The 27,573-nt window shown below is 44.4% G+C and overlaps 1 protein-coding gene across 7 annotated transcripts in view; it reads left to right on the forward strand.

The window, feature by feature from the left end:
* Positions 1-27,573, forward strand: part of CACNA2D3 (calcium voltage-gated channel auxiliary subunit alpha2delta 3) — a 1,184,653-nt gene that overhangs the window by 699,177 nt on the left and 457,903 nt on the right. For all 7 annotated transcript variants that reach the window (XR_005210766.1, XM_037798412.1, XM_037798419.1 and 4 more), the window contains 2 exons: positions 7,815-7,904; positions 15,962-16,075. Coding sequence is in view for 6 of the 7 variants with exons in the window: in XM_037798412.1 (XP_037654340.1) it covers positions 7,815-7,904; positions 15,962-16,075 (204 nt within the window). In the remaining variant the exon portion in view is untranslated. The remainder of the gene's footprint in view (positions 1-7,814; positions 7,905-15,961; positions 16,076-27,573) is intronic.

Raw genomic sequence — 27,573 nt, forward strand, 5'->3', positions numbered from 1 at the left:
TTCCTGAGGTATTTGCCCAAAATATCTATAAAATTCAGCCAGGGGATTTCTCAAACTAAACTGGAGCATGGGAGAATCATCTTGGGTTGGAGGGATGAATTAGATTGGGACAGAGAGTTCATATTTATATTAAATAACCTCTGATACGGTATCCAGGTCATGTCAGAAGACAGGTGTGGCACCCACAGGGTCTCTGACAAATGTACTTCTACAGTTTGGGTTTGGAGCTCAGTGGTGATGGGACCACAGAGGCTTGTGAAGGTTTATTTGCAAATATCAGCAAGTAGTTTGACATCAGAATGAGATAGATGCATTCACTGGGCACTGCTCTTCTAGTTGCGATGACTTGGCTAACGGGGGCTGTATCCCTATTTCAGGAGAATGTGAAGAGTGCTGTGCTTGTCACTGGTAGAGCTGAGGATTGGAGAGCATAAGGATACCCTTACCTTAAGTAACTTAATTTTAGTTCGTCAATAGATGTGTACGTTATGCCGTATGACTATTTCTATAACCTAATGTCTTTGATGTAAGAGTTGCTGCATTCCTTCAGTGAATTTGGACAAGTACCAACCTTCCTGGGGTTTTGTAGCAACCAGCACAACTCATATTGAGGTATTGTTTAGGTGAATGAACTTGAGATTGTTCCCAAAGTAGAATTCTGAATGGAAAGAATCAATCCAGTATTAATAGTGAACTTCTCTTAGTGCAAAATACTGATTAAAATGGTGAGTTGGAGTTGAAACACTAGTTCACTAACTAACAGCACTTTGATGGCTGAGCTTACTACCGTGTCATCTGATCACCCTAAATAGATTAATACATGATCACATTAAAATACATTGTTCTTGAAAGTTGTAGTCAAAGTTTTGTAAAAAAAAAAAAAACAAAAAAAAAAAACTCTGTTTTAAACAGTAAGATTTAATTCCCATGAATGAGGGTTTCCAGGCCTACTCCATATACGCTCTTCTCGTCCAGGAATACACCCTTAAGACAGGGAGTAGAGGCATCTTTACATGGAAACTCCCCAGAGTGTGTGTTATTTCTTGAGATACACTAGGTGGTAGATCAGTGGTTCTCAACTAGGGGTGATTTAACCCCCCAGGGGGCATTGGGCATTTTGGACATTTGGCAACATTTTTGGTTGCTATTTTGGGTGATACTGGCATGAAGTGGGTAGAGGCCAGGAATGCTGCTACGTATCCTGTGATGCACAGGACCCCTCCACCACCACCACCAAATAAAGATTCATCCAGCCCAGCATGTCAGTGGTACCTCTGTTGAGAAACCCTGAATTAGGTGTTTCCTGAGAACGAGTTTGTGTGTTGAGTGAGAGGTGGTGGATTAGGAAGTTAAGGAGTCCTTCACTGGAGGACTTCTCACCTTTACCAGATTACCCTGGTGCTGTCCCAGAGGGGTTACGTACACAGTGCTCATCAAATGTGTTTGTGGCAAAATTCCATGCTCATGGGGCATCACAGAAACTACATGTGAATGGGGCAGCAAGGAATGGTGGGCTTACATATTGCATGTGTCTGGACACACAAATTTGGGAAGCATTGCTCCATGCCTATATAAAAGGTGGTGAGCTTCAGCATGGGTGGCTGACCCTCAGAGCTCTGGAATAGGGAGCTGCTTCTTCGTGCACTTTAGAAAGTGGCCCAAGGAGGCTCTGGGGGAGATGCACAGCATCAGTCTCTGGACAGATGGGATCACAACTGGCTACATAATTTGCAAGGACCAGTAGAAAAAGAAAATGAGAAAAAAAAGAAAAAGAAAAATGTGGGATCCCTTCCCCAAAAAGCAGGAAAATGTGCCATTTAAGGTACTAAAGTATAAGGCTTTACCTTTTCTTTCCCAGTCTCTTTCATGACTTGTCATGGTGTTTCTTATTTACTGTTTAATATCATGTTAAGTGAAGGAAAATAAAAAATTCAAATTATTAGCATTTTATAGTTTTATAAAATTAACATTTTTTATTGTGCAGTGCCAGTTTCAAATGCAAATTTAAGAGCATTTAACTTGTTTGAGGAACTGCTAAAATTACACAATTTGTATTTCATACTTTATGCATACATGTGTAATTTGTTTTGCCCCAACAGTGGAAATACTGCACAAAATGAACTCAACTGCTTTTATTTCACTTCTTCTACCAACACTCTAACTTCAGCTTAGCTTACTGATGTGTGAGGAAAGACCGACAGTAAAAGGAACTATGGGTTGCCTTATCTTTCCCTTTCCTTGTATGTCATCATTTTCAGAGTAAGTGGTTGGGTAATACGTGGCAGTCACATGAGTAAGAAAGGATATGATAGGGTGCCTTGGTCGGTCATGTTTTTAGAGCATCCCTATTGCTTCCTTTCTGTGTTCGAAACAAGTTCTGGTTCAAAAGGAAAGGGGCAGCCTCTTGGGGCCATCAGTGCCCTTGCTTACTCAGTTGTAGATGTAACATGCTTACCTTGAATTCTGAGTCTCATGGAATTCCCTCACATCATGAGTCCACCAGGATTCTGTGCTTCTGGGACACCACAAAAACTACATGTGAATGGGGCTGCAAGGAACAGTGAGCTTGCATATTGCACGTGTCTCCTCTGCTCACATGTATGCTCCATTGTCCCATCAGACTTCATTTACAAAACACAAGTTCAAACATAAAATTATTAAGAGTTTCAAGATGGCAACATTGGAGCATTAAACCAACTGCCAGGCCCTTGAGCCTGCAGGACCTTGTACAATTGCACAGGTCACCTGTCTTTGAGACCAGGCCTGACTGCAATCATGGCTTTACTCATGAACTTGCTTAGGGATGTAGAAAGCTGTGCCCCGTGTTTTTGGAAGAGACCCTGTGGCCTAGAGATTCAGATCTGGGGAGCAGCTCACCTCATAGTTTCTGTATCATCATGGGCAAGTTATTTCATTGTTCTGAGTCTCCTCTTGCCTACCTGTAAAATGGGAACATGATCATACTTTTCTTTTATGGTTGTTAGGAAGACCAAACAAAGTAATGCATGAGAAGCACACAGCATCTGGCACATAGTCATCATTCAGCCAGTGTGAGCTGCAATTGAAGGTCTTGAGTGAGGCGATTTCTAAAAGCCTTCCATGGCTTGTGTGCTGATGTGACCCTCAGGCACACCCAATAGGTACAAAAATCAGGTTTGTTCTACTCCAACGACCCTGATGAGCATCACTGATAGATGGCTGTTAGCCTTCCCTCCAGATACCGCTGCACCCCAGCCAGGACTCTGGACAATCAGGGGCTTTGCTGATGGAATGATTGTTTTGTCTCCCAATATCCACTTTTCATATTAATCCCCTGCTCTTAATTGGGAAGGCTCAAACATTTATGATAATTTCATAGACAAGAAAAGAAACATGATTGCTATTATCACAGACTGAGTTATCAGTATTGATTCAACTAAACCAAATCTGGTTGGGGGAGAGGGTTATTTCCCCATCATCCTCTTCTGGCCTGGATGTTGTGACTGTTTAATGGAGATAAGCAGGCTCGCTGTGCCTGCTGGCAGCCGGGCACAGGAAGGTGTGGTGCCGTGTCTGGTTGCTCTCCCCAGGCGTTAAGCTGCACTAATTGCTTTGGAAGGGAGGCCTTTTCCAGGGAAGCAGCATATGCCGTGTGAGCGCTTGAAGCAAAGATAAAAAGCCACCCTCCACCTCCTGTTTTGAGGTTTAATAATGCAATGGAACTGTCACAATTTCCAATAAACTGTTTATTTTAATTTAGAAAAATAATGAAAATTGGCCGGCTTCTGTACACAGTTGTTGAGGAGTGTCTTTTCTGCTCAGGCTGTCTTGAACTTTCTGTTCCCTTGTGGTTGGACTCTTGATGATATTCAGGCTTTGGAGTCGCTAAAATCAACCCCATGTCTGTATCCATTTGGTAAAACCTCATCTGTGAAGGCAAAGTAAGTCATGTTTCGAGGCATATTAGATCATAAAATTTCAAACCAGGGAGTTGGCATAAAAGAGTTTTTGAGGTATAAAATGCCGGACTTATTTTTTTAGACTGTTTTTGTTGTTGGTTTTTGGTGATTAGAAAAGTAAAAATAGTCTCACATTTTTATTTCACCAAGTTTCTTTCAGATTGTTTCCTGTAATATCAGTGAGAGGTTAACACAATACCCCTTTTATTAGGGAAACAGAGGCACAGGTCGGTGCAGTGGCTCACTTGGGCTCCTAGAGGAGGGCCTGGCAGAGCAGGAGCTGGAGCTTAGCCGCCACCTCCTACCTGCTGCCCTGAGTCAGGGCTGCTCTTGCTTCTCCCTCGGCTGGTCTGGTGCTTCCCCATCGCCCAGGGGGCAAAAGCGAGCCTGGGAGCTAAAGCTGCCAATGCAGGGTCTCACCGATGGTAAACGGTTGAACCAGAACTAGACCTCGGTCTCCTGACTCCTAGTTCAGGTTTTTGCTTGTTTGTTTTTTAGGGATCATGGGTTCTGTATACTGACTACTTACATATGATGACAGTAATATGATTGCATTAAATTTCATAATTTCTCAGCGGCTATAACCAAGAGTAGAGAAGAAACCTGTTTTTAAAACAAACAAACAAACCTGTAGTGATGGGGGGATGCAGGGCAGACAAGGAAAATCAGAGGAAGGGGAATGGATGCCGGACAGGCAAGGAACACAGATGACCACTGGATGCAAGGCCTTAGCGTTTCCTTGGACTCACCATTGGTGAATCTTTTGGTACGGAGGAAGGATAAGTCAAGCCATTGCTGTCCAAAAGAACTTTCTGCAGTGAAAAATGTTCTTTAATCTATGTAGTCTGATGCTGTAGCCACCAATCATCTGTGGCTATTGAGCATTTGCAGTGGGGCTGGTGCCCCCAGGAAAGTGCATTTTTAATTTTAGGTGATTTTAATTAAATATAAATAGCTACATGTGGCTTCTGAACAGTGCAGCTGTTAGTTGAAGCCACATCGTTAGACGGAGTTCTTTGACAAGACTGATTTTGTACAGGAGGAGAGTTGGACTGGGGGGTTAAAATGAGTCCCAGAGGCTCAGGATGATGTTGATTTTGTTCAGGTTATAGAGTAGGAGAAAAGGGACATGAAGGAGGGAGAGGAGAGAGAAAGAGCGAGTCCTTCATCCATGACATCGTTTGAAAACCCTTAACTTGAAGAAATTTTTTTTTATCTAATATATGGATCAGATTTGTATCTGGAAGAAACAAAATCACAACTGATCTTGTTATAAAAGTGAATTTAGGGGAACTCCATGACATATTGTTATATTTTACTCTAAGTGTACAATAATAAAAGCAACTCATTGCCTGAAGCTTCTTTCTGCCAGTAACATGCAGCTACACATGGATTAAGAACAATTAAATGGGACTATTGTGTTATTTATACACACACACATACACATACATATACACTGTGTAAACCTGTGTGACTGAACACAATGAAATGCTATTGACAGGAATGACATCAGGTGAACAGAAGGTGCTTGCAAAGACAGTCTGGCCCCACAGTTTGAACCTGGGGCTGGTTGGTAACCAGCCTCTCTGGAGGCTGCACCATGGGACATTTTGTCATCTCTGTGTCCTGCAGGATTTGGGTAGGGACCACTGTGATGTGTCACTTGCTGAGCCTACGTCCTCCCGATGGTCACCACTTTTCCGTAAGTCTAGTTTCTGAAGGCAGTTGTTCTTGGTGAAGGGAGACTGATCTGTTTGGCCACAGCCAGGATACCTGAGCATCCTCAGATTCAGTTAATTGCCTGTGTCCACCAAGTCTCCATGCCTTGTCCTGGGCATCCTGCTGGGCCTTGGGAACCAGGAGCAAGAAAAGGGAAGCATAAGACTGGGTTCTTGGTGGTGAGGTTTTCCTGGTTCCCTGGCCCTCAGCATTCCTCTCCCCTGTAATTCAGGATACTTGCTAATCACCTGTAGACTCAGCCCCACTCCAGGTGCAGAGATCAGAGTGGGCACTCTGGAGCCAGACTGCCTGCCTCGGTTTATGTTGAGCTCATTGCCAATGCCCAGCATATGTGGTGCTAAAAACAAACAAACATGCTTTTGTTTTCACAAATTTAGAGAAGCAGCAGCCAATGTACAACAGAAATAGGAGGCCTTTACAAAGGGTATAGCAGACCTGTGTTAGAACCTGGGCCCAGGAAGCTAGCGGGTGTGTAAATTTGTGCATAGTGTTGATCCTCAGTCTCCCCAGATCACAAGGTGGTTATGAGGCCTTAGTTGCATGGTTTTGTTAAGGGCCTAACACAAGACAGGCTTCAATAATGGTGGCTGCTCCCATAGGCATGAGGTTGTGGTTGCTGTGAAGGAGAGTGGGAAGGAGGTCTTTCAGGACATATATATCCCCAGATGAGCCACCAACTTCAAACCCAGTCTGTCTTGGGTATCATTAAAGTTGAGCCGTAAGAGGCCCCCCCAGACTTTCCAGTAAACATTGGTGTCACCTTGCCAGCAAACTGTAGCCCACACCCGTAACTGGTCTCCTGCTTCCGGAGCCACATTCTAAGATCATTCCCTATGACCTGCTCTAATTTTGTGATGGTTTTGGAGTTCCTAAGGCAGTGTGACCTGCGGGACACATCATGAGTTGCATCGCCATCTTGAGTGCTGATGGCATTGTTGGATCCCAGGCCATGGCAAGGAAAAGAAGGCCACTCCTCTGGGAAATCATCAACAAATGTTTTCCATGAGCTCACCCTTCCTGCCTCTTTTGCTCCTGCCTCCTGATGACTCCTTCAGCTGGTTTCTTCAACAGACAAGAGTGTGGAAGAGAATAATTCATTTTAAAAGAAAAGAAATGGTTTAGGTGTTGACCCATTAGAAAATAATGCTTACAGAGCTGTGCCATTGTGGACACAATCTCCTTGACCCACCCTTGCCCTTTTGTTGGGAGGCAGAAATGTATGGGGTGTCCCACTTACTTTTTTGTCCCCTTTACTCTCCAGTTGATGCTGGGCTTCTGTGTAGAACCAACATAGCGAGACAGCACTTTGGGCTGCTACTGCAGTCTCTTTCCTATTTTGTCTATTTCTTGAAGCTCTTCTGTATTTCTGTGTATTATTTGGCAATGATTATAATTATAATTGTAATTCTCATTTTGTGATCCAGTCTTCATCCTTGCTCTTATGAGGTTTTTACTTGAGCATCTTCTGTGTATCATATACACGATGGACCTGGGAGACAGAGGAGGACACTAGGCATGCCCTGGCTTAAGGAATTTCAGTCTTTTGTGGGACAGACTTTAATCAGGCACTTACACACCTGGATTGCTAAGTTCAAGGTGGCTCTGACTGTGGGGTGCTCTGGGTTTGCATAGGCAGCCTTCTACTCAGCCAGTCTCAGAGGTAGGTGGTCAGGAACAGCTTCCTTGGTTGGGAAGGGGCTGATGTCCAAACTGAGATCCCGGGATGAGGGTGAGCATGGCAGAGGAGTCAGGGGAAGGATGGAGAGTGTGTTCCCAGTGGATGGGGGTGTGTGCTCAATCTTGTAGAAGTGATCAGGAATGGAGAGTAGGGAGAGAAGAGTTACAAGAGATGAAACTAAAGAGGAAAGCAGAACTGAAAAGGAATTAAGTGCTTTTTGCTAGAGAACAATTAACTTTTCCTAAAATGCAACCAAAGCTTTAAAAAATGCATATTAAAGGTAAAACTTACGTTGAACAACTTATTCATTGAACGAGGAAGGAGAAAAGAAAAACAAATTATGACTGTTTGGGTCTGAGGATCAGTGATCTTTTACCTTAGAATATGCTTGTTCATACAAGGTTGGCATTTTAAATGATGGGATGGACACTAATGGATTTTCTGCTTTGTTGTTTCAGCACTTCAGGGAGCATCTGGACAAACTTTTTGCCAAAGGAATCGGAATGCTGCATATAGCTCTGAATGAGGCCTTCAGCATTCTCAATGATGTAAGCTCCTTTTGAATTGCCTTTCTCATCTCCAGGAAAACAGATTTTTTTTTCTTAAATGTGGACGTTATTATTGTTAATACTAGTTGTCACCGAGTGATACTCACAGGCACAGGATGGGAAGGTAAGGCTGGTCATTTGAGTCATCTGGGAAATCAGGTGTCACCGGTGAGGCCAAACCAGTGCCCTGCTGGTGGAATTGATGGCACAGTCTGGTCAGGGGACTCAGGCTTTCCTGCCATGCTATTTGGTTCAGGGCCTTCGGTGTCTCCCAACATTCCAACACCTTATTATACACATTTCTTTTCTTCTGGAAAACTCAATTTCTTCATAGAGTAGCCTCATTTCTCATGGTATACCCCATTGAATTGCAACCTGTGGCAATGCACAGGAGAAGAAGGGCTTCTCTGTGAAATATCTTCAGGGGATGCAACAAACTACACCTCTCCTTCCCTTATTTCCATCTCCTTGGAGATTCACAATATGCAGTAGCAAATTTGGGGTGCCAAATACTACTGCAGGAAATAATCCCGCTTAACTTGGTGTTTTTCACACTTCTTTGAACAAAGAATCCCTTATTCAAATAACACTTGCTAACCTGTTAACATCCCATGAAACACTTTGGAGAATCCTGAGCTGGTGATTCTGACTCTTGAATCCAATCGTATTAAGCTAGAACAACATGCTGCTTTTGCTTTCTAGTTACTCTGGGAGGGGTAAGAGGAATAATGTGGCCATATTTATTAATACAGGTTCTTTATCATTTATTTAGTATATGTTACATGCTTTTTAATGTCAGGCACTGGGATGTAGGGGTGAACAGAATAGAAAAAGTCCTTGCCCTCATGAAGCTTACATTTTAGTGCAAAGGTCAGCAAACTATGATCCATGAGCTAAATCCAGCCTGCATCCTGCCTTTGTAAATAAAGTTGTACTGGAACACAGCCATGCCCACCTGTTTACATATTGTCTGTGGCTGCGTTTGAGCTACAATGGCTGAGTTGAGTAGCTGTGAGAGAGACCATAGGGCCTGTAAAGCCTAAAATATTTAGTCTTTGGCCCTTTACAGAAAAATTTATGACCCAGTTCTAATGGGAAGAGACAGATGAGATGATTTGTGCTATGGAGAACAATAGGACAGTTATTACAGAGGGCAGGGGTACTGGGATGGGGGTGCAGTGCTTTATACAGTGAGATCAGGGAAGGTCTCGCTGGGGAGGTGACATTGGAGCAAAGACTGGAAGGAAGGAGGGGGCATCCGTGGGGAGATCTTGAGGGAAAAGCTTCCCTCAAGAGGGACAGTCAGTGCAAAGGCCTGGGGTGGGGGTGTTTGGCACGTGCACCACGTGGCAAGGAGGGCAGGGTGATGAGAGAAAAGTGGGGAAGAGAGACATCGAGCCTTCTAGACTGTAGTGAGGACTTTAGCTCTTGTTCTCTGTGGGATGGAAAACCACTAAAGAGTCTGAGCAGAGAATGACCCAATCCGACTTAGGTTTTAACAATATTTCACTGGCTGCTATGTCAAAAAGCATCTGTAGTGGGGCAAGGACAATAGCAGGGAGCCCATTACATTATCTGGGTGAAAGATGATCGTGGCTTGGACCAGTGGCATGGTAGCAGTTGAGATGTTAAGAGGTAGAAAAAAAGCAACCACTGTAGGTATTTCAAACAGGAGTTTAATTCAGGGAATTGTTTGCACAGGTGATGGAAAAGCTGTGAGCCAAACAGAATGAAACAATCTACAAATTAGCACCAGCTGGAGGCAGCTCCTCTTCTAGAGTAGGAGGGACATCAGGCATGGGGGCTGCTATCAGACCCTAATGTTTGTGGCCTTCTCAGTGAAGATGGAGCCATGGAGAGGGCTGACCAGCCAGAGCTGGGGTCGTAGAGGCAAGGGCCTGCCTCTGTGGAAGCTGGGACCATGGAGGAGATGCAGCCATTGCCAGAAAATGCCCCTCTCCCCAAAGCAGAGTGAAATATCTTAGAAATACCTTGGTTTCGTCCTCGCTTCCACCAATATTGCTCTTTGGATGAACATTGTCAAAACTGTTGAGGAACCTGGGAAAATATGGTTTGCAGGAAAAAGGCCTGGGGTGGATCTGAGAACAGCCAGGCGATGAGTGTTTCAAAGTCTGTCCACATCGAGGTGTCTGGCAGGACCAGGAGTTACCAGCTAGAGGCCCCAGAGGACTTTCTGCACTTGGGCTGCATGAAGCTCTGCAGGGCAGGCTGTTGTTCTGCTGGTGAGCGGGCTGAGGTGCACAGGTGAGTCATTTGCCTGGCATTCCACAGCTTGTGCTGGTCGGTAATGCCTGACTCCAAAACTTGCCATTTTTCTCCTTGGCTAGACTGGCTCCCATGTAGAGGGCCAGCACCTAATCTCTGTACTGTCTTCTATCAGTAGTATCTCTTGGCACGAGGAAGGTCATTCAGGTCTCAGTCTTGAGCCAGTGCAGAGAAAAAGAGAAAATAAGGCGGGAAGGTCCATTTTCTTTGTCTTGAACAAGTCAGTTTCATCGTTATAAACTGGAGGCCAATCCTTCTCATCATGCTGCAAGGGGCTGCTTGGCCACAGATAATTAACCTTTATGTATGAGCTGGTGTTTTGGACACCATGTCCATGTTAACAGCCTATTAATAGTTCAGAAACAGCGAGTCAGGGCACAGGGCCAGGCTATACCTTTAAATTCTCATCTGAACCCGACAGGCAGTGTCTTAGTACCTGAAGATGCTGGGTGCTGCATCTCAGCATGCTCTTTCTGGTTAGTAATATTGAAAGGACTTGTTACAATTTGAAAAGTGACTCTCTTTTTATATCAACAGGGGGAGGCTACTCTGAGCTGGGGAGTCCCTCTTTAGAAGTCTTCCCTGCAGTGAATTTGTTTTCCTGCTCTCTGGCTGAGGTGGTGAAGGAACTAGAGTCAGGACATTGTCATCTGTGGTTAAGTTTGAGGCCTCTGGAGTTAGGAATGCTGGGCTGAGAATCCTGACTTGGTCTGAGCTTGCTGTGTGGCCTTGAGGAAGCTATTCCAAATATCACCCTTATTTTCCTCATCTGTAAAGTGGAGATGGGGTAGACCCAGAACCAGCTACATAATTTGCAGTGCCCTGTGCAAATTGAAGAGCAAGGCCATTTGTTCAAAAATTATTAAGAATTTTAGGAGAGCAACAACAGAGCATTAAACCAAGTGCAGGCCCTTCTAAGTGTGGAGTCCTGTACAGTTGTGTAGATTGCATGTCTATGAAGGTTGAGAATGCAATGATATCTGGAAAGTATTTCAAGAGATCAGTGGAAAGCTAAACATTCTAAATTTAACATGAGTACACTTCTTTTTGATTCAGAAAATAAAATAAAATTGGATTTTTCAAAGTAACAACAACAACATAAAAAAGCAGCAGTAGTGCCTGGCTCCTTTTAGCAATGATGGGTTGTTGAGAAGTTCCACCTCCACGACTACTGAAAGTGGACAGCCTCTACTTTCTTGTCAGGCTGCCTGTGTCTAGAAGCAGCTCCCACTCTGGATGCTAAGGTCCCACTCACTGCCCAAATCCTTAAGAACATCTTTTCCCTTCATCTTGCCCTCTCTCTCTTTCATCTTTCCCGATGCCTATTCTCCTTCCATCTCTTGCCCTTCTCTGTTTTGTTTTCAGACACATTCCAGCCATCATTTCCCGTAGCAAGCCTGGTTGAATGCCGGTCTGCCAAGATACTCTAACAGGGGTTTTTAGTCAATCTGGGGAAATGCCATCCCCCTCTTGGAGACTCGCAGTGCATTTGAGCTTATTAAAGGCCCTGAGAAGTCCTGTAGTGACCAAATCTTTTAAAATTTGTTTATACAAATGCTCACTTGTTGACCCTGGACCTTTCATGTCACAGAGTTTTAGCATCCTGTAGAACTCACAGCTCATAGAGCCCACTTTCAGGCATATTATCATTGTATACTCCTAGGGGAATATATTTACTCCCATAGGGACCTCTAAGATCCAGAGAAATGACCAACACATGGTGGATTTTTTTTTTTTTTTAAATCCTGGTGAGCTAAGTATTTTCGAACCTGGAAACCTTCTACAACACCTACCTATCCTGACTTCACCTGTAAAAGACCTTCTGTGATCTGGCCAATCAGAAAATCTGGTGGGCTGAATGTAAATCTGAGAAATCAAGAAGCTGAAGCAACAGTGAATTTATAAAATGCTTCTGCTTGAGATTGGAGCTGTTGGCACTGTATTCTTTGGGTGCACATTTATCCCAGAGAGAAGCATTTTCATCCCATCTATTGCCACTGGGTTTTTAAATAGCCAAACTCCTTGACAAACACAGAGATGGTTAATCTCCCATGAAAATAATGGTGTATCTATTTTTCCACTCCATCAATATGACCTTTAAGTGATAGAATTCTCTTCCTGTACATTATGTCTGCCTTTGCAAGCCAAAATAAAATAAATAGCTACTTCTCAAACACACATACTCATGCACCTCCATCCTCCACCCCCTCCACCTCAGAGAATTGAAATTATGATTGTGACTGCAACTTAGAATGGTTCAGAGGTTAGTATAATTAAATGAATTAATTCTGTCTTACAATTACCTGCATTTCAGTTTCAGTATTTGCTCAGATGACTTAAAAGCGTGCAGTGGTTGATACAAAGGGCTTTGAAAGGAGCATTCAAATAAACTTCTAAGCCCCGTCTAGCTATTGATCTCGTCTGCATTCATTAGATTCTGTAAGAAACCAGAGCCAGTTTGCTACAGTAGTTAGCATCTACCTTGTCATGTGACAACTGCAATTATCTTTTTTGGCAATGAATGTGATCTTTGCAGTGATTACCTTTTAAAAATTTTTCTTAGCCAATTAAATAAAATTCGGTGACATTTCAAAGACTGTTAATCACAACCAAATGCTCTAAATGTCAGGATGCATTGAAATTTTTGCTGCTAACTGATGAATCACTGAGCTAATTGTAGTTCATCATCAGGCCCTTGTCATTGTTATTATTATGGAAAACACTTTCATCACTCTCGCTATTCAATAAAAAAAAAAGTTCTAGACAAATATGAAGAGGAGAGATATTACTCATCAAAGCATTTGAATTTAATTGCATTCTTCAAAATTCTCCAATTGCAGATTGCTGCAGAGAATACTAGGGATCCAGCCAGAGAGGGAAAGTAATGTTTTAAAATAAACAGCTCCTGGCAGCCTCTTTTTCCAATCTACATTACTCATATATCTCTGTTTCCCTCTCTTTCTTTTCCGTTGTTTGGGAGCACTTTTCCAGGCTGTTTTCAAATGAGTTACATGCAATCAGCCCCAGGGTCTCCTAAATGTTTCCCCTTCTGCAGCCTCCTGAGGGCTGGAATGTAGATCGCTTTTGCTCAGTGATGCTTACTGCTCAGTTTAAAGGCCCTGTTGAAGGCCGACTTCTGAAAACATCACCAGAACAACCTGTTGATAAGACAAGGCTGTGTCTATTCTGACTGCAGTGAGGGAGAAAACACACTCCCAGGAGAAGGTTTTCGTAGGGTCTCAGAATGGGAGGGGCAAAGTCAGGCTATTTATTGAGACTTTGAAGTCTGCTTTATGGTGGGTCTTTCAGTGCAGAGCAGAGGGAGTAGGATTGGTTAGGAACAGTTAAGGATCCTAATATTATAGTTCAGGACTGGTAGACATAGCAAGACAAAGATTTGAGGTCAGGGTTCCAAAGAGTTTTAGGGTGTACATTGTTCTCTGATGCTTTCTTTGAACAGTTGATGGGACTTTCAGGAAGTTCCTGGAATAAGCAATAAAGTTATATGCAACTTTTATCTTCCAGAGCAAGAGTCACCTGGAATAATAAGTTCTGCTGATAAAGACAATAGGATAGTAAAGTCATGTGGAAGGCTATGTGATGGCTTTGGTTTTCAGGTATTTCTACCTGCTAAAATCATGGTGGCATGGGCCTTGTCTGCTCAGTGACTCAAGGGCACATTCCAGTCTGAGCTGCAGGAGTGACTGCCAGGGCCAGGACTAGAGTGAGGGTAAAATGTAAGGAGCACTCACTCAGAGTCCTGGCTCTGGTGACTGTCATGTCACCGTAGAACCTTGACAGGTATGGAGAGAGGAAGAGGCAGGAGAAGGACGTGTTTGTAGAGCCTTTCCAGGTATCACCATCTGCTCAAGGAGCTACATGCCATTATTGAGTTGTCAAGTGTGTTGAATTAGAGAGTGGATTCTAGAGTTAAACTCTCTGTTTTTGAATCCTGGCTCTGTCAGATGATAGCTATGTGACCATGGGCAAGTTAGCTAATCACTCTGTGTCTCAGTTTCCCTGTCTGTAAAATGGGGATAATGATAGCAATTCTTCAGAGCCTGGTAGAGATTAAAGAAGTCCATGCGTGTAGCCCATCACCTAATTGAACATTTATTAACTGGTATTTTAACAACTATGTAAGGATGTTATCCCCATCTTATAAACGAAGAAATGGAGGCTTTGGGAGGAGAACTCGTCCAAGACACACGACTCATGTTGCTAGAATGGAATTGAATACCTTCTACTATGCCATGGTGCTCCATACTTGTTTTGATTTGGCTTCCCTTTGTTCCTGTATGGCCACAAAGTAAATCTGTCCATCCATCTGTTCATCGATCCATGTATCCATCTTTCCATCCTTCTACCCATCCACCCATTCACCCATTCATCCTTCCATCTTTCCATCCTTCCATACTTCAGGTGAGTTATGGTCTTCTCTCAAGTTACTGCAACTTCAAACTCCGTATCAAAATTCTAAGTGCATGAGACTGGGCATTGCACTTCATCTCACATGCTTTAGGAGCTCTCTGGTTCACCAGCTGCCAGCCAGCAAAGCCAAGAGCAGCCTCCAACCTTTCCCAGTATCTTGGTCACTAGACTGAACATGCCAGACTCAGTCCTACTCAGTACCTTCACACTTGCTGTTTGCCTTCTCTGGAATTCCCTTCCCTCAGGATACTTACCTCCTTCAGGTATTATTCACTTTCTCAGTGAGATGTTCACTAACTACTCTTTCTAGAATCTCCCCCTCTTCCAACATGCCATATCCCCTTTCTCTACTTTCTTTTATTTCCTTAGAATCATCACCATCAAACATACAACACAGTTTATTTATCTTATTTCTTGTATATCTCCCAAAAGAGAATATAAAAGTTCCATGAGAAAAGGGATTTTTGTCTGTGTCATATCCAGTGCTGAGTGGGTACTCATAGATGATTTTAGAATAAATTAATAAATTTGACAGACTTACAGTGGAGGGAGTTTTCTCTACTGAAGGTTGGACTTTTTGTGTGTTTTCTGTGCCTCAGCATTGCCAAATATAATTGTAGAATTTTTAAATCACATGGTGTTAATTTTAATTTCAGCGCTGACTAAGGGAATTCTTCAAGGTAATTAATTCAAGGGAAGGACATGCAGCTCTGACAACCCACTCAGAAAGGCCGGGAGCTTTTAAAATATTATGTAAAGCTGCAAGTCAAGTAAGTTTAGGGTTTTGTACACTAGCAAGAAAATTTTGGAGTTTTAGTGCACAATACATACTGCTAACAATCTTTAAAACAGATCATAAAAAAATGCTGCTTAGGCTTCTAATCTGAATTGCCGTATTCCTGATTTTATTCTTACATGTCCAAAACCTCCTTCATTTTATTATATGGTATCATCTGTCCCCATGAGACCCACTCAAACCAGTCTCATTTAGATTTTGAAAGAGATTTGCCTTTCATATATCCTGCTGTCCATGTAATGTGTCTATAAAAGGTTATCTTCTCAATTCCTTTGGCCTTGTGTTCTGTCACAGTGTGAAAGTAAGAGAGTTTGCATGTTCTAGAAATCTGGCTTCCTGCCTGCGTGCATTTTTTAGAAATCCCTTCTGTCGTTCGTTTTTGGTTCTAAATTGTCGGAGCAAACATGATAGCCCATGCATGGAGAAAGGCTTATCATGTAGATTCTGTTTTGGTGGTGTCAGAAGGAGCTGTCATTGTGAGAGGCTTCCTAAGCCCAGAGTGCTCTGATGGGTATTTCATTTTTGAACTTATTTCTTTCCACAGTTCAACCACACGGGACAAGGAAGTATCTGCAGCCAGGCGATCATGCTCATAACTGATGGGGCGGTGGACACCTACGACGCCATCTTTGCAAAATACAACTGGCCAGATCGAAAGGTAAGCTGATGCTGATGCTGTCTTTGCAGAGTGGAGTCCAGGGAGAATCTGTATTCTGCAAGCTCTAGATTGTCCACAGATAAGTGACCCTTGTAGACTTAATCTTATAATGATCTATGGTTTCTCAGCCTTGTGTTTTTGGGTTGACCAAAACCAAAGGCTATGCCTTTTTCTTGTTTTCAAAATAAAAAGGAGGAGAGAAGAAACACAGAAGACGGGTTTGATATGTTCAGATTGGGCAGCGTTTCTTTTCACTTTTATTTTCCATGGGCCAAGAGCTGCTTGGTGGGCCCAGCATCTAGGGGATGGTGATGTCAGCCACGTTGGCTCTGCAGCCATCTCCATTGTGTTTCTGTGTTTCCACGGTTCCTCTCTGAGCCCTCGTTATCACCTAGAACCTTCTCTCCATCTTGTGATGCTGCTCCCCACCTTTACCAAATCTTGTCTGTTCTCTGTTCTGGTACTATCTTTGCTTTCCAAGTTGACATTTATTTCTCTGATGAAATCAAGTATTAGGATGTGAGGGTATCAGTGTCTGATACTGATATTTTTGGTGCCCATTGAGTGCCTTAACCACAAGGTTCAGAGGTTAAGGTTAACCAAGCTGCTTGCGAGTCTGAATTCCTTGGAACTTGCCGAGCTTTTCTCTGCATACTCCTCCTTCCCTGGAGAATTCAGAAGCATTGAGGTAAAGTTGACTTATTAGGAAGGTGTGGCTACCAACTGGCCCTCGGGGAAAGAACCAGCCTTTAATCTTTGACGACTGCAGCCACATGCAGGACTCGCCTCTCTCGGGTGGAACCTGTGGTTCTCGTGGCTGGAGTCCTGCCTCCTCCCCAACCCCAGATTCATCTTGGTCTTATACCTAACATGTCAGTCGGCCGTCAGCAGGCCTCTGTGGTTTCCCAGACACCCCTGGCTAAGGGCAGGACGAAAGTAGGGGAACTCTTGGGGTCTTGCAAGGCCCCTGTTTCTCAGGGATTATAGGAACTGAGGCTGTCTGGGGGTCCTTGAATGCCAAGTCAGGAGGGTGGACAAGTCTGCAGCTAATGTAGCCCCTACTTAAGTAAAGGCTTTTGGGCAGGGTGGTGATATCTGACATTCTTCTGGCCATCATGGGGAAGAACAATGACACGAGCTGAGTCATCAGCCTCTGTGGGATCCCAGGAGCAGGTAATCAAGGTCTAAACTAGGACATGGACAATATGGGAGGGGAAGAAATGGAGCTGAGATGAGAGCTAGTGGAGGTGGGAGCTGTAGGACTTGCTATTCACTGGATGTGGCTGAGGGTGTGGAAGTAAAGAGAAATTATCAGAGTTGATGGAAACAGCTAGAAAGGTCAGGAAGAAGGGCAAGAATGGGCCCAGAAGGAACCATAGGGTCACTTTACGTGTATATGGAATTGCTGGGTATTCAACTAACCATCCATAGTTATCAAAAAGAAACAGGAGACAAATGACACCTGTATCCATAACTGCATTCAGAGATTATGTGCCCTTGAGTGAGCATGAGATGGGAGATGTTCCATTTTCCTTTGGCCGTTCTTGATTCCTGTGTGTGTCATAACACAGGCATCACATCATACCATGTGTGAACCTAGTGTTTAAAGACATACATTTTGTACAACATGGCCCCCAAATGGACACTAGCTCTTTCCCTTGGTGCTCAAACTTGGAAACAGTACCTTCTGAAGCTGGAGGAAAAGCTGGCCATGCTGGGCTTATGGGAATTATGTGGAATCAAATGTGGCACCTGTCTAAGGGATTTCCAGGAATACATTTGGCTGAATGCAGTCTCCACCATAAGCACTGATTTAAAACCCAACCCCTGAATAAGATGGAAGTTTGCTTTTGGATAAGGTCATTTTAGATGCTGGCAGTATTTTGAGTAATGACTTCCAGGGACAAGTAGAGGGCTTGGTTAATTCCTGATGAACTGCATGATCTGAGAGAAGGTGCATGCCAAGGCTCTGTGTCTCTGTAGCACACAGCACAGTGCTGGGTACATGGCCAGTGACTCACACACAACCTGCAGTTAGCTGGGTGACTGAGGGCCCTGGGAGGGACATCACTGCAAACACCAGGAAACGTGGGTAGGGTTAGGTCTTAGTTTGCCAGTCTGCTATGACAAATCCCACACAATGAGAGGACTTACACAAACAGAAATTTGTTTGCTCGTGGTTTTGAAGGTTAGAGGTCTAAAATCAAGGTATCAGAAAGGCCATGCTTTCTTCCCCAAATCTATAGTGTTCCGTTGTTGGCTGGCCGCCATCTTTGGGGTTCCTGGCTTGCATTTCTTCCTCCTGACAGGAAATGGTGATATCTCTCTCTCTCCTCGTGTCTGCTCTTTTAGTTTCTGCTGACTTCTAGCTTCTTGCTCCTCTGACTGTGTCTGAATTTCCTCTCTTAATAAGGCCTCCAGCCATAGGGACTAAAGCCATACCTAAATAGGATCTGAGAAGGTCCCATTCACAAATGAGTCCACACCTTAACTTATATCTTCAAAGGGTTCTATGTACAATTGGGTGTATACCATTTCACAGGTTATGGTTAAGAACATGTCCTTATTGGGGTATAGAATTCAGTCTACCACAGGTGGTATATATTGTGCAACCAAATAGAACATTTGTTTGTCTCACAGCATGTTTAGGAATATTTTGCATTATTTAGAACCATTTCAAAAAGAAAAAAATAAAAAGCAAAGGGATCGTTAATAAACAGTTCCATTAACAAAAATGTTTTACTCTGTGACTCTCCCATGCTATATTGCATGACTCACTTCTGCTTGGTGACACTCAGTAGGTAGCAGTTTCCCAGGAACATGGAGTATTTAAATACCCTGTCCTTATACATGCAGGGAGAGGCATAGGATGAGGGCTGCAAACTCATAATTCTTCAGACAAAACACAAACTTCAACATATCTTTCCAGATGAGCAATAGTAATTTATGCCAGGTACTTTCTTGGATTAATTGGAACCAGGATCCTTGGAATTTCAGCATTACATGAAGTATTTATAAAGAATTTCAAGCAGAAGCAGATTTTCTCTTTAGTAAACGGTCTTTTTCTATGATGAGAAATTAATAGCCAGTTCCCGTCCCTCCTGCTCCATTTTGGAGAGATCCCTGATATTCATATGCACCATTTCTCTTCTCTATGAACCTTCCTGTGAAGGTGCAGCTAATAAATTTGTATAAAACCCCAATGTGGTTTAGCACCGTGCTAAGGTAAGACGATGTGTAACGTCTAAGCAGTCATCTTGCGCTATTATTTTGAACATTAGATATTGAGTAGAGGCTTGTGTCATGGAGTACTAGGCAATTTCAAGACTAGAAACAGGAAATGGGTTCAGGCTAGAGAAAGATGGTTCTTATAAGATGGTGGTCCTCAAACTTGAGCGAGCATCAGAATCAGCTGGTGGACTTGTTCCAATACAGACACCCCCAGAGTTTCTGATTCAGTAGGTCTGGGTGGGTCAGAGGAATTGGCATTTCAAACAAGTCCCCAGGTGATGCAGAAGCTATTGGTGGGAGATCCACGTTCTGAGAACTACCTTCATAAGAAGCAGCCCAAGAAATAGGGTTTGGTTACTCTCTGGGCTTTGCCACCTCTGCTTCCCTCGGTTTACCTTTACAAAGATCTGCTCCCTCAGTCAAATCCAGTGCATAGATGTGTATTTCTTGACCCACACTTTGTTTGAAATATTGTCAATTGCTTGCCAACATTAAAAATTCTGGAGATTCTGGAGAATCTGGAGCACATTGTTCCCCAGTCGAGCCTCCAGGTGTAAACATAGCCCTGTGAGCTCCTTGATTGCAGCCGTGGAAGCCATGCCCAGATTCTAAATTCTCAGATTTAGGTTTCTCTCATAAAGAGGTACATGTGACACTTTAGGGCCAGTATTCCCATACAACAATGAATGACTGGGGCTGATAAGTGGCTGACCCTTCAGCCAAATGCATGCTCCTCTTTGCCATTGTCCCCACCATTCGCTGTCATTGTTTCAGCCCCCTTTACTCATGCTTTACCTGCCCAGTTCCTGAAGCTGTGGAGCTTCTGACCATTTTAGATTAACGTGTGCTTCCTCTTTCTCAGCTGTGTTTCACAGCTTCAGGGTAACCTTGTGATGTCTGGCCCCCCCACTCCCACCCCACCCGCACCGTGTTCATGTCCCGTGTTATCTCCTCCACTTGGGCATGGGCGGGACCTGTGACTTCTTTCTAACCAGTAGATTATGGTAAAGGTGACGGAGTTTTTCAGATGTAGTCAAGGTCCCAAGTCAGTTGATTCTGAATTAACAAAAGTGATATTTTCAGAGGTGGGCCTCACTTGAAAGGGCTGAAAACCCTTAAAAGAGAGTTCAGACCCTCCCCAAGGGCAGAGAGACTCTGTTTTTTGGCTATCTTGGAGAAGCCCATGTGGCAGAAAACTGTGGGCAGACTCTGCATCCTGCAACTTGCCTCCAGGATCCAGCCAGCAAAAAGCTGCATCCTAGTCACATACCACAAGGAAATGAATTGTGCCAGCAACTGAATTTGAGCCTGAAGTACATTGTTCCCCAGTCAGGCCTCCAGGTGAAAACAGCCCCCGAGCTCCTTGATTGCGGCCTTGTAAGCCACACCCAGATTGCTGACATGTGGAAACTGTGAGATGAGAAATGTGTGTTGTTTTAAGTCACTAAATCTGTGGTGATTTATGTAGTGATAAAAAGCTAGTGCATAAAGGAAGGAGAGAAAGGAAAGAAAACAGCTTGTCATAACTATGCTATAAAACATCACCAAACTTTGTGGCTTCCAACAACAACAGTTTATTATTTCCTGTTGTTCTGTGGGCTGAGTGGGTGGTGGTTCTGTTCCTCATAGCGTCAGCTGGAGTCACACAGGAAGCTGCATTCAGCTGGGAGCTTGATGGGCTGCCTCACTTCTCCCTGTGGCCTTTCTCTCGGTGTTGCCTCTAATCCGCTAGGACAAGACCGTGTCCTTTCCCCTCAGCATGGTAGCTTGGACTTCCTTAGAGTATGGCGGCTGGGTTCCAAGAAAGGAAAAGCAGAAGGAAGTGAGGGAGCAGGCCCGGAAGGACTCACTGGCAGTCATTTTGAAATGCTGTCTACCACCTGCCAGGGCCTTGCTCAAGGCATCTGCTTAACAAGCCTTTTTAGAGTGAGTTGGAGGAAGGAATGCATTATTGGTGATTTAACTGTGAGGCTGTGAAGGCAGGAAGCACTATGATCGCCTGTGCAGTGTGCCCCTTGCCAGCATTTTATTTCTGAAAGCAGAAATGAGGAGCTTTTTATTCATTTACCGGATACCATTTACTTTTGCCTAATATCCATTGGTTAGTGACTCAACAGCAGCTCTTACACACTTGGAATGAAATATGAACTCTGCAACATGAAACGGACTTGTTCCAGAATCTGTTCATGAAATGTAGCTGCATACATTTTACATTAGAAAAATGACCATGCCTGCTATCTATGTAGTTGCTCTTCCAAGTGAGCTTAAAAAGAAAAAAAAAAAAAAAAAGCCACAGAATAATTTATCTTTACTTCCCTGTAGTGCACAAGGCAGGGAGTCAATAGCTGAATGGGTAAGAGTGGTTAGTTAAGTGATTTTAAAAAAAAGTTGGCACATTTGGCCATTGCCTGTTTTCTGTGGCCTATGAGCTAAGAATATTTTTAAATGGCCAAACAAACAAAAAAACTAAAGAAGAGTAAGACTTCAAGAGCTGTGAAAATTATATGAAATTCAAACTACAGTGTTACAGTGTTAATAAGTAAAGTTTTATTGCAACACAGCCAAGCCCATTTGTTTCCATACTGTCTCAGGCTAACAGTAGAGTCGAGTCGTTGTGATAGAGACCGTCTAGTCTACAAAACCTGAAATATGTTTATTCTCTGGCCCTTTATAGATAAACTTTGCTGACCCCTAATTTAAAAGAACCTTTGAAGAAATTTAGATAAACCTATGTTTGTTGGAAGGCACTGAGATACCCCAGAAGTCTATGCATTGCCTGAGTTCACCAGAAGGTAGTAGCAGCAATTTCTACCAACCCTCCACCGCTTTTTTCCTGGAGTAACCTATGCTAAGCACACAACAAGTGAAGGAGGTGGGAGAACTGATGGTGACCCTTTCTCTTCCTGCAGTGGTATCTGTCCCCCGAATGTGAAGGGACCCTTTCTGCTTCTCTGTAATGAGTCCTTTCTCTCATCTCTTCCCTTTCCTGTCGTTAGGGCTGGGACAGTGCATGGTGGTGGTGTCATTTGGAGTTAGAGGGGCTGCAGGCTCCTCAGCCCCAGACTGGAACTTGGTGTGTGGAATGTCGGGTCTTAATGAATGTTGGACTTGACTGACCCTGTGACCCTGTTGGTGAGGTGACCTGGGCATATAGTAGAATGCCACAACTTCCCGGCTCCTGGAGTATCAGAGGGAACACCTGGGAGAATGAGATTCCCTCTGTAAAGACTCAGAAAACCTCAGATTCCCTGAATCCAAATAAAATGGAACCCTAACAAGCCACTGTTACTGTGGAGGCAGCATCAGTCCACCCATCGGTTAATAACTCTTACCTTGCCTCACCTTTATCCTTTAGGGAGGGAGATTTGGCCTGTAACTGGCACATAAGAGACTCGCTTCTGCTGTAGGTAGAAGAGTGAAAGGCGAGCTAGGGGTGGAGTGTGAGCACAGTCTCTCCTCATCGTTCTGTGCAGAGAAATGGAGGTGGTACTGGAATGCTTGATCTCCTTCCTTTCCGTTCTCCCCAAACTGGTCTTCCCCAGTGAGGTAAAGTTTTAAGTGAGTTTCATGTACCTCAATATATAGCACAAACTAACACATAACTAACACAAAACTAATGACTGCTAGTTCTTATTGAAGCGTTCTAAACGCTTCATGTGCATCTAATTCTCACAGAAACCCACTGACATACTATTATTATCTCCTTTTGCAGATGAGGAAACTGAGGCACAGGGAGACTACATAACTTATTTAGGGTTCCATAATTAGCAATTGGTAGAGCTGACGTAACAACCCAGGCAGTTGAATGCTGAGCCAGTTCCCTTAACCGCTGTGCAGAAATTTTGAGGACAAAAGCAAAATAAAATGACTGTGGGTCAGAGGAAGAGATATCCGTATTGTGCACATTGTCACCAGGACAGTAAGTCTGTTCCTTGCCGTTCCCACCACCAAGGATCTGCTGTCAGTGATCTCAGAACCCACCAGGGCTGTGAGCAGAGAGCAAGAGGAGAGCAAATTGAGTGGCCTCTGGAAGAGGTTGTCTGGGTGCGATTATATTATGTGTCTTTTCTAAAAGGCATGCCTCCACTCGACACAGTCTACACTAAAGGCATGCCTGTCCTCCACTCTTGGCTCTGCCTGTTCCTTATTCCTTAGAACTGTATTACTGTGGTGCCTTGAGGGTGGCAGGAGCTGCCTCAGCAGGGGAAGTAGAGGGCAGGTAATAGCCATATCAGGGGGAATTCATTCAACAGAGTTCTTGAGGGCCTGCCATGTCTGGGTGGTTGTACCAGGTTCTAGTACTTCGGTGGCAATGTGACCACTGCAAAGAGATCACAGACAGCAGACAACAGATCATAGATAACCGACAAGTGAAAAGATCTGTTAATTAGAAATCATGATGTGTCTTCTGGGAGAGACAAACAAGGGGCTGAGAGAGAGAAGGGGGTGGAAGCAGCTCTTTGTGACAGGGGGGCCAAGGAAGGCTTCTCCTAGGAGAGGCCATGTGAGTCAGAGAAGCTGGGTAGAGAAGAGCATCGCAGACAGAGGGAACAGTGTTTTCAGAGTCCCTGAGGTGGTGAAGGTGGGCATGTGTGAGGAAAACCGTGAAGAGCAAGAGGTAGCTGGACCCTGGAGAGCACAGGGCAGTGATATGGGGCAAGGCTGACAGGGCAGGCAGGGTCCAGCTGCTTGGGGCATGGGTGGGAACCGTAAGGAGGTGGGATTATGATCCAGGGTACTGGGGAGCCATGGTAGGCTTTTGAGCAGGAGAGCAATGGGATCTGATTTGTACTCAGGAGTTCTCCCTGGCTGCTGTGTGGGAAATCAGACTAGAAGGCTTTGACTATGTATGCAGTTTTGGTATTAACTGTCCTCCTCATTGATTCTTGTGGCAGGGGAACTCTTACTTCCTGTGATGCTCTAAGATGATCCTGTTTCCTGCTGCCACTTTATTTCTAGGGCCAGTTGGGTGGTTACATTTCTCTGCCCCCCACCCCCTTCCTTTCCTCCTTCCCTCCTTGACTGAAGCACCATTTTGTCTGCGAGTTCCGGGTGAGTTTGTGTCATTGCTGTATTTTTTAAAGGGTGATAAATCCTGAACTGTCTCAGGAAAATAACAGGAGAATTCATTTCTCATGGTCAGTCAGTGGGATGACAGGAAAAGGCATTTTCAGCCACTGTGGTGAGAGCTCATGCAGGCCCTCCTCGCAGCTGGAGGGAGTTGAAATGGTTCATTGTCTCCTGACTTATTTTTAAATCATTTCTGCTGGGCTTAGACATCGTGTGATTCCAGCAACAAGAACATGACAAGACAAGTTAGGAATGAGGTCCACTGATGTGTAACTGCTACCAGCCGTCCAAAATCCCTTCATGTCAGGCAGGACACAGCTGCATGGGCACCTTCCACACTGCCACCACTGCCATATCTCTTCCTGGGCTCTGTGCTGGAGCCTCGGCGGCCACCCAGGTGCCACTATCTTCAGGAAGTGGTAGGGGACAATACCCTGATGACTCCCACCATTCTCCAGTAAACAGCTGCCCAGGAAGCTATGCTTCAGGGAAACACCCTCTGTGCCAGGTGCTGTGCCAAACCCTTGGCCCATCCCATGGGTAGGGCACTCTTGTCCCATCCTCATCTTACAGGTGAGGGACCTGAGGCACAAGGGGATTAAGTCCTTCACCCCTGAGCCCACAGCTCTGAAGTGAGAATAATCTCTGCTCCTTAGCCACGTCTCCACGCCCTGTGTTCTCCAGCGGTGTTGCATTAGTCATTGTGGAGTTAGGAGGCAGGGACTTGCTAAAAATGCTGCCCCGGTTCATTCTCTTCAGGCACCGCTCTGGAAACTGAATTTTATTAGGCAACTCAGAGACCACACTTGGTGAGTTATGAGAGTTTCACAGCCTCCTCCATGGCTCAGCAAAGAGTGTTTGTCCAAACTGGAGCACGTGAGAAATGCCACTGAGCATGGCTGTGTTCTCGGGGTATCAGCCAGGGTCCAGTCAGGGGCAGAAATGCACCATTTGTTTTAACAGAGAGAATTTAATGCTAAGAATTTTTAGCCAAGTGTTGATGAGCTGAATGGGCAAAACGAGAACTCCAGGGTATCATAAAATAGCAGCTGTGGGAAGCAGCTTCTATCCCTATGGTGCTGGGGAAGAGGGGTAGTGTGGGTGGGAAGGGAGGAGGTTATTGTTAAAACTTGGAAGAAGCTGGGAGGAGGGTCCTGTGGGGTGAGGACCCAGTCTTCCAGGAAGGGAATACTGCCCAGCTGGTGCTGGGATCTTCCAGGGAGATACAATGAGGCTGAGTCTGAGTATTGGAAAAACTGCAAACTGGATTCATTCCTCCTGGAAAGAGCTGTCCCTGCCAGGGTGAAGAAGCTTGCTGGGGTGGCATTCACAGGAACAAGAAGCCAGCAGGAAGGGAGCAGGAGGGAGTGAGTCCCTTTTCCCTCCATCCTGGTAGCCTCTCCCTTTTTACCCTCTTGGCAGACCCTTGCCAGGATCAGCTGGTCAAGCAGAAATGGTTTCCAGAGCCCAGTCCCAGCTGCACAGCCTGGCATGGAGGGGCAGGTTTGGAGCTGAGACGCATTTGCTTATTAAAAACTGGCACACCCAGCGATAACGGAAGTGTACAGAATAAGTTTGGCATCATTGGAAGGTTCATATGTCAAGTTCTTATTTCCTGGGTTTTTATTTTACTTGGTTTATTGAGAAGGACCCTTTGGGTAGGGGTGAAGGCCCAGTGCCACCTGATGGAAAGAGCATAGTGTCTGGATGCCAACAAATCTGTTTCTCCATCTGTAAAATGGGGCCAATTTTATATACCCTGCAGTGTTGTTAAGAATTAAACATGAGTACGTGCTACTGGATGCAGTGCCTGGGATATAACGGGCTGTGTCATCATTATCATCACTGTTCTTTTCAATCACTCACATTTTTAAAATCCCTCTGTCATCATTAAAGGTAGCTGTGCTGGATGAATTCAAGATAGTGTAGCAATATTTTTCTGATGTGGAACTAGAAAGTGCTCTTTTATCCTTGAATATGGATTAATCTTATGCAGTGTCTTGGTTGACTTATAAGAAGATTAAAGTATTCAGCAACATTTTTACAAACATTTCCAGGCCTTTCCTTTTACCTGTTTCATGAATAAATATCCATGTGACATACTTTTTACCTACATTTATGGTATCTAGCAAAACTACCGAGAAATATTTGACCATTCAGTACCATTAACTAGTAATAGATAAATAGTAGTTAATGGCCATTAATTCATAAGAGCTTCATGGAAGACCAACCTGTCATTAGGAGTGAAACGCTAAAAGGAGACGATTTGAAATGTAATTTTGTTTTATGTTGTTCGAGTGTGGTGGTTAAAGCTGAGCCTGCCTGGGTGGGTGACCTGGCTTCAATGTTCCTGAGCTCAGTGACTTTTGACAAGTGATTTAATCTCTGTGTGCTGCAGTTTTCTCATCTGAGAAATGGGGCCAGGGCTGCTGTTGGGGACAGATGAGTAATACCCAGAGTTTAGGGAGTCCCTGGCAGGTAGCAAGTGGTCAGTGCACATTTGCCACAGAGAAGAGGATTATGGTCTGTGGGATCCCAGATCAAGCTTAGCAGGTAAGTCAGAGTAGACTTCCTCAAGAGACCTGCTCTGCTGTGAAGACAGAACAGGATTCTCATTTGGCTGGTGGATTTGGAGGTGTGTGTGCCTGGTTGAATGTGTTTGGAAGCCTTTAATTTCTCTTAAGCAAACTCATATTATTTAAGCCTCAAGCCAACTGTTAGTGAAGGATGACCAAGTGTCCGGAGTCAGGGGAGCTCTCCTCAAACAGTGGCTCCATGTCTCCGGTAGCTGTGAACTGCCAGGTCCCCCCAAGAGCCATACTCAGGATGAGCCCCATCCTGTGTGTTCATTATTTTGTCAGGTGACCTGATACCCACTTTGGTGCAATTTCCATTGGAGGCTGGGCCAGAGACGCAGATCCCCTCCCTCCCAGCACACCGCCCTTACTGCCGGCAAGGTGTCTGGTATGCTGGGGTTAGGGGCTTGCAGGTCTAGCAGACAGCTGAGCCTCTCTACCCCCTGCCCTCTTCTCCCTGCACATGAGTTGCAATCAAATGACATTTCTTTCTAGTTCTCATTTGTTTATACCAAAGCAGGCATCCCATGGTCTGTTCACTACACAACAGCAGACAGATCTTGTGGGAACTGAAGGCAGATTGTGCCGCCGATCCGCCCCTGTCCCTCCAGTGGCTCTCCA

This window comes from Choloepus didactylus, chromosome 1, assembly GCF_015220235.1.
Source record: "Choloepus didactylus isolate mChoDid1 chromosome 1, mChoDid1.pri, whole genome shotgun sequence".
NCBI lineage: Eukaryota > Metazoa > Chordata > Mammalia > Pilosa > Megalonychidae > Choloepus > Choloepus didactylus.